The 7,694-nt window shown below is 52.7% G+C and overlaps 1 protein-coding gene across 4 annotated transcripts in view; it reads right to left on the reverse strand.

The window, feature by feature from the left end:
* Nucleotides 1–6,915, reverse strand: part of KCNA6 (potassium voltage-gated channel subfamily A member 6) — a 43,572-nt gene extending 36,657 nt beyond the window's left edge. For all 4 annotated transcript variants that reach the window (XM_087442875.1, XM_087442873.1, XM_014794007.2 and 1 more), the window contains exon 1: nucleotides 1,494–6,915. In XM_087442875.1, coding sequence (XP_087299001.1) covers nucleotides 4,655–6,247 — 1,593 coding nt within the window. In that variant the 5' untranslated portion in view covers nucleotides 6,248–6,915 and the 3' untranslated portion in view covers nucleotides 1,494–4,654. The remainder of the gene's footprint in view (nucleotides 1–1,493) is intronic.
* Nucleotides 6,916–7,694: the final 779 nt, after the last annotated feature.

The following is a 7,694-nucleotide window of genomic DNA, read 5'->3' on the forward strand; positions in this document are numbered from 1 at the left end:
TCCAAAAGTCCCCTGGTGGTCCCTGTTTTAATAGCACAATCTTCGCACCCCTCCCCCGCCAGGCCCCCCCCCCCCCATATCCTGATGCAGGTGGGACCTACCCTCTGCTCTACCATCTCCGGCAAGAAGAGTGCACAGCTCTCCTTACGGACCGGCTGGTAGATCTTAGGCCATCTTGTCAGGGAGCGTCCCCTCTACCTTGCACCACTGGGATTTATGGCCTTTGCTTTTGTCCTGCCTTCAGTGCACAAGAGAGACAGCAGGGTGCTATGTGAACCTTAGAGGGAATTAAGGGCAATCAGAAGGCCAGCCTCCGAGTTAGGGCTTTTTCCAGGCTGGTTCCACTCATGACTATCTCCTAAATCCCTTTTCTGTGTTTATTTTACTATTTCTACTGTTCGTCTGTCTTGAACCTCTCCGTAAGCTTCTTAAGGTTGGGGGACCCTACAGTGGACATATTGCAGTGCTGTACAGCAGAGTATGTATCTGAGACTTGTCAGGTCCTTTCTCTCTCTCTCTCTCTCTCTCTCTCTCTTTCTCTCTCTCTCCCCCTCTCCCCCCATCTTATCCTTGCAACTTCAGGAAATTTCTGCAAGACATTTTTCTAAACCCACAGCAATCTCATCTTGCTTCATAAGTTCAGGACGTCCCCCCACAGAGGTGAGCATGGTAGGAGAGGCTGCTATACTGAGATGGCAGGGAACAGGGGGATCTCCAGCCAGAGAACAACTTCTTAGCAAACACCCTAGATCCCAGCTGTCCTAGAGTTCACAGCACGATCTCAACAGAAATGCCGTAGGTGCTCCCACCTACTGAAAGGTGGAGAGAGGGAGAAGGATAGAAAGATACACATAGAGGGAAGAAGAGGTTAAAACAACAAAAGGGCAAAAACCAGAAACGTGAGAAGAAAAAAATGCAGAGAAAGTGAATAATGAATAGAAAGAGGAAAATGCAGAGAAAAGGAGATGATTAGAAAGGGAGGGAGGAGGCAGCAGTGAGGGCACAGAACTGGAGAAGGAGACTAAAGTAGATAGAATCAAAAAAATACTCAGAAAGGGCCAGCCCCGTGGCTTAGCGGTTAAGTGCACGCGCTCCGCTACTGGCGGCCCGGGTTCGGATCCCGGGCGCGCACCGACACACTGCTTCTCTGGCCATGCTGAGGCCGTGTCCCACATACAGCAACTAGAAGGATGTGCAACTATGACATACAACTATCTACTGGGGCTTTGGGGAAAAAAAAAGGAGGATTAGCAATAGATGTTAGCTCAGGGCTGATCTTCCTCACAAATAAATAAATAAATAAATAAATAAATAAAACTGTTTAAAAAAAAAATAGAAAGAGAGTGAGGTGGCCACTGAGGAAAGGGAAATCAAAACTTTGCTTGGTCCCAAGTGCATGCTCTCCCGCCATCCCTCCGCCCCTCCTCACCCCGAGTTCTAATTTAGCTCAAAGGACTGAGCCAGGAGTGAAATTCCCCAATAGTAGAACCTACCTCAGATGCAAAGACGGCCAGCTGTCTGTCTCTCTCCTTGGGGATGATCAGGCTGGAGGAATGTCTCACATCTCAGCCAAGCTGACAGATCCAGGAGGCCCTCTGGGAGCTCCTGCTGCCTTGAGTCAGGTGTAACGATGAACCCTGCCTTTGCTGGCAGCTCTAAAATCACCACCCCAGCTGTCGCAGCAACAGAGGCTGAATATTCTCTCGGTGCACAGGGCACAAAATCCACATGAAGAAGCTCAGAGTCAGAGAAGGATCGCTTGGCAAAATCCTTCCCAGAAACTAGGTCAGGTCACAGCCTCTCAGTTTTTCTTCGACGTCTTAAGAAGAGCCACCTACAGGATTCCTAGGAGCAAAGCTAGACTCTCTGGAGAAAGGAATATCATTTTTCTCTGTCTCTCTTAGTGCTGGGTGGAACCTCACTCTGAGGAGTTGAGAAGTCCATGATACTGTGGACTAAAACTATTATGACTCTCGGCAAGGCCCAGCCCAGCTGCCTCTCCAGGAGCATGTCCCCTCCAAGGCTCCCCTTGTCATTTTGAAAAAGATAATATTGACATTGGTTTAACTGGTAGTTGCTTAGCATTCAAGTTTCTGGAGGATCAGGGGTGAGATGAGGCAGCTTCAATGACTGGGTGGGGAAACCAGGAAGAAAGGGCCAGGGAGGAAGTTTTGGCGACCTGCTACCCCCTCATTTTCCGAAGGTCACACATCCCTGTCCTGTCACTAGCAGTCCCTAAATCAATATGTGGGAGGTGTTCCCATTTCAGAAGCTGAGAAAACGTAGTCTCCTGTTCTCCCTTGCTGCCCAAATCAGAAGATAGAGAGAACAGTCTGGAAGGTTGCTACGGCAACCAGAGTCCCTGGAGAGCCCAGCTTTCCACAAACCCTTACTTTCAGGCATGCTCTGACTTGAAAAGGAAATGTTTGATTAGGTGTGGTGATGAGGATGATCACATGCACATATATAGAGATACATGCATACCTGTTCCAACAGTTACCCTCAGCTGGAAGCATCCCTTTTGCCTCTGGAATGGGTCCTTCCTTTCCCCAAATAGCCAGGAGTAACGGAACAGATTTGGAAAACCAGCACTTGATGGCCTCAGAGCAGCTTCTGAATCATGAACTCCTCTCTCTCCTACTGTATTTCAGGTTTGGAGAAGCCACACTCCTAATCAAGGTGGCCTCTGGCCCTGGAAGCCTGGCCCGCTAAGCCTGTCTAAAGTGTATCCTCCTTGCAGAAGGGTAAGAAGAAAGACTGAGGCCCAGTTGAAGAGACTAAAGAGGGATTTAAGGAGCTAATGCCCAGAATGGCCTATTCTTGGACTTTGGATCCAAAGCAGGACCTCTGGGGAGAGGCCTTGCCTTTGGGAGATAGGGAAAGAGGATAATGAACTAAAAGTCAAGTCTAAAATTCACACATTTGCATAGCATCATTCCCAGCTTCCCAGGTGAGTTCGACATTCTCCATGAGGTAGGGAGGGGAAGACATTATGTTCCCATTTAATGAGTGGGGAAACTGAGGCACAAGGAGGAACTGTGGCACCAAAGTTACCCTGTAAAACTGTGGTAAAATCCAGATTTAGATCTGGCACTCACAGGAGCCACAGTGTCTCTCAATAAAACCCTCAAAAGGCCATCTTTCATAAGTTGCTCAAGAAAATAATTTTTCTAAAAAAATTCTCATCAAAGAGTCTTAAAGGATAGATATAAAATTAAAAACACATTAACAGTCCTTTCGGTTTCTGAACTGTACCCAGAAGAGCTCAGAACAGTACATCACAGTTTATCAAGGCAACAAACTAATGATGATGCTACTAGGAGAGAAATGGGGGGAAGTGGACGATGGGATGGAAGGCAGCAGTTTCACGATGGAAGAGGATGGCTTAGTCCCGGTGGTACCACCCCTACATTACCTTACCAGGGAGAACAGGTCGGCTGCAGCTCTGAGGGTCAGAGCAAGCGAATGTTTGCTTGACTCAGCAAAAAACCTCCAACAGTCAGGCTGTGAGCAAAGGAATAATGCTTCTTCCCACTCTAACCACCTACTTCATTGCCCATAAAATGGGCAGAGACCCAGGCTGGCATCCAGCGTGTGCTCCCTCTTGTCTCTGGGTTTCAGCTGGAGGTTGCTTTAGAAAGGCTTCAACTGCAATCCTAAGTCAAATCCCCAGGAAGAAGGGTGGAGGGCTAGGGAGGATTAGGGGAAAGCAAGTGAGAGAGATTTGCCTTCTGCAACAAAATTCCTCTGCCCCTTCAAGATGACAATGTCTAAGTAGTACCTCTCTTCACAAACACAGTCAAGCCAACTGCTTGACTCTATTCACCCTTTTCTACTGGCTCTGTGGTTCCCTTGTTCCAGTTCCTCTGCACAGGAAGGCACTTGCACAAAGAGAGTATTTGGCTCTAAGAAGGAACCTTCCTGGAAGCTAAAGATTAGGGGATCAGAGTGGGGAGGACTAAACACAGACCAAAAGCTGATGTCTACTGTGCCAGAACACACCTGGAGAAATCCATTGCCCCCTCTGGTCCAGGACTGACTCTAATGTCCTCCAAATGGCCAAATTTAATTGTAGTTTCTCTAATTCTGTCCAATATTAGAGATGAATAACATCTTTTGAGGCTGCGCAGCTAAAGGCTCTACGGAGGGTCTTCTGCAAAATGACCAGCGGGTGTTACAGGGCACTGGAATAAAACAGCAAGATGAGTATTCTTTCTGTCCTCCAGCTTCTGCTAGTCACCACATGGCCAGAAGCTAAGACAGGTGCATGCCCCAAAGCTAAAGAGAGAAACAGGACCCATGTATGCTTGGTTTCCATCCTGTTGACATCTCTGTTCCTAGAGATATTACAAGTCCCAGACATGAAAAAGCAGTCTTGAGGGAAGGTCAGATGGAAATCTCATCCATGTGACAGAAGATGGGCATGAATGGGTGGCACCATTAGAATTTCAAAAATGTCACTTAGATGGATAAACCTTGAATGCTGCAGGGATCAAGCAACAAGGTTGACAGTCCAGGCTGCCATCCACTCGGTGGAGGAGAAGGGGTCAGGAAGTCAACTGGAGCCAGGGTGAGAGTAGTGGAGAATGAGAAGGAAGGCTAAGAGATTGTCTGCTCAGTGCCATCCTTCTCGTGCAGGCCCTGCCTGCACTGGTCAAACCTCAGTGAGCATCCTTTTCTCTGCATACACCCGATGTGGAGTGGGAAGGTAGCTGGGTCTCCGTTCCCGGGGACCCTCGGAGAATTCAGGCTTGCCAAGTCCATTGTCAGCTGCCTTCAGGTCCGGTGCAGGCTGCCCACAAGTGACATGGGTATACTGGCCCTGCTCCTCCTGCTCCGTCTCCCGGTGATAGAAGTAGTTGAAGTTGGAGACAATGACAGGCACAGGCAGGGCGATGGTGAGGACACCAGCGATGGCACACAGTGAGCCCACGATCTTGCCCCCCACTGTCATGGGGTACATGTCCCCATAACCCACCGTGGTCATTGTTACTACTGCCCACCAGAAGGCATCCGGGATGCTGGGAAAGAGCGAATCATCATCATCGGCCTCTGCGAAGTAGACGGCACTGGAGAAGAGGATGACTCCGATGAAGAGGAAGAAGATGAGCAGGCCCAGCTCCCGCATGGAGGCCTGCAAGGTCTTGCCCAGGATCTGCAGCCCCTTGGAGTGGCGGGAGAGCTTGAAGATGCGGAACACCCGGACCAGGCGGATCACTCTGAGGATGGCCAGGGACATGGCCTGCTGCCCGTTCTGGCCCCCGCCTCCACTGGCTGACTGCTGCTCCTGCTGCTGCACCAGCTCAGTGCCCAGGGTGATGAAGTAGGGGAAGATGGCCACCAAGTCAATGATGTTCATGATGTTGCGGAAGAAGGCTGGCTTGCTGGGGCAGGCGGAGAAGCGCACCAGGAGCTCAAAAGTGAACCAAACAATGCACAAGGTCTCCACCAGAAAGAAGGGGTCAGTAAAGAAGGAGCCCCCAAAAGTATTTAGTGAGGATGAGCCCCCTGGCACCATTCCTCCAGGGGTGATGCCAGGATGAAATGTATAGGAATCGTCTTCATCCTCCTCTTCCTCCTGACTGCCCCTGGAAATTGGGGAGACTCTGCTCACACCACCACCATTGCTTCCAGCTCGACCATCTGCACGGAACTGGGGCAGGGTCTCCAGGCAAAAGATGACGATGGAGATGAGAATGACCAACACGGAGACGATGGCTATGCCCCTGGCCGGCCCAGAGCTCTCTGGGTACTCGAAGAGAAGCCAGACCTGGCGCTGGAAGGGCTGGGAGGGGAGCGGCTTCTCGTCCTCACCACCCTCGGGCAGGCAGCCCTCATCCTCCCGGAAGGCGGCCAGGGCCTCATCTCCAAGTTGGTAGAAGCGAATCTCCTCCAGGAAGATGTCCAGCGGCACGTTGACCGGCCTCCGCAGGCGGCCCCCCGACTGGTAGTAGTAGAGGATGGCGTCGAAGCTGGGCCGGTTGCGGTCGAAGAAGTACTCGTTCCTCAGTGGGTCGAAGAAGCGAACGCGGCGGCCCGGGTCTCCCAGCAGCGTGTCGGGAAACAGCGACAGGGTGCGCAGTTGCGTCTCAAAGCGCAGCCCCGAGATATTGATCACCAGCCGCTCGCTACTACATAAGCCCCCGCCCCCGCCGGCCTCCGGGAAGTCTCCCGCGTCCTGCTGCTCCCCCTCCGGCCCACGGACCTCCCCCGGCGCCGCCAGCGTAAGGGATTTCTCCGATCTCATGTCCCCTCCGCGGCGCGCTCCCCGCCACTAGGACGGCGCCCACCGCACGACCTCTGGAGTCGGCACCGCTTCTCAGCTCCCAGCTGCGCCCTCTTTTTAGGGTGGGGCTCGGCTTCTATGGACTCCTGGTCTGACCTGGCTATTGGGTCTGTGAGCCCTGAAGCCCTGATCCCTGCAACTCTAGGTCTGGGGAGGTGACCTGGGCGCAGAGGATTTAGCTCCGCGCCTCCAGTTATCCGCGTCTGGGTGCTGGAGATTACTGGGATACCTGGAACTGCAAACTGGTGCGTGTGAACTGGCTCCCCGAAAAGACGTGTGGCTTCGCCCCTTGCCGTGCCTGAGACTGGGCTCCGGGACGCAGGGGTCCGCCGTCCAGACGGGTTAGATCTTCCCAGCTCCCACTGCGCTTCTCCAACAGCTCCAGACCCCCGGCTACCGCTAGTACCGAAGCGCCAGATGCGCCTCCCTCCGGCTCGGCAAAGACTCCTGGCGGGGCTCGGCCTCCGCCCTACGTCCACCGCGGGCTCGGTCTGGACAAGGTCGCCGTTCCCGCCGCCACAGCCGCCACCTCCTCCCAATGAGACGCTCCGCAGGCTTCGGAGAGGGCCCTGGGGCTGCCCCGGCGCCGGGGCGCGGGGACCCTCCTCCCCACCGCTCGAGCCTTCGCTGCAGCCGCCGCAGCTGCAGCGGCTGGGCTCTCGGCTCTGCCCTTCCTTCCCAACACACACTCTCCAAGTGACGTGGCAGGCCCCGCCTGCTGCCCCCTCCCACCCACTCCCTCATCACACCCCTCGCCCAGGGGCTGCTGCGAGCCAGGACGCTGGGGAAACAGACACATACTTGCCTCACCAGTAATCTTTCCCGCGCTCTCCTGGCACGCCTCTCCTTTTCGCACGTTCACATTCACATTCACGGCCCCTCTAAACAAGCACCAGTACCCTGATACCACACCCCCTCCACCCCCGCAATCAGCCTTTCTCTTTTCGGTTTACGGAGTTGACCTGCGCAGTGCATTTGATGAATAAGAAAACATGTCCCGCCCGCCACACAACACGGAGCACTGTGCCTCCACTCATCCGGAAATTTAATGAAAAAATCAAATCATATTTCGTTCCTCTGTACTTACCAAGACCCATTGCCAGCTTCTCCAGACTCTACTTAAAGAAAAAAAAAAAAAAATAGAAGCAGCATTTTTGAGATGTCTTGAGAGCTTCCAATTTAAATCCAATGTAAGTTCCCAGAGAATCCCATTCCTCCGTTTGCAAACCTGGGAGGGTGAGGCTGCAACTCTCCTAGGATTGCAAAGTGACAGTAGAGAAAGGAGTGGGACATCTCCCATGCCCTTCCCATCAGAACTTTTCCAGGGGAGTCCTGGGAACTTAGGCAGCAGCCCCAGTGAAGAAAGAACCAGAAGATGGTGGCATCTCAGAGGTATCATAGTCCAGGA

The sequence above is a fragment of the Ceratotherium simum genome, chromosome 17, assembly GCF_057802395.1.
Source record: "Ceratotherium simum simum isolate JZ-2026a chromosome 17, ASM5780239v1, whole genome shotgun sequence".
Classification (NCBI taxonomy): Eukaryota; Metazoa; Chordata; class Mammalia; order Perissodactyla; family Rhinocerotidae; genus Ceratotherium; species Ceratotherium simum.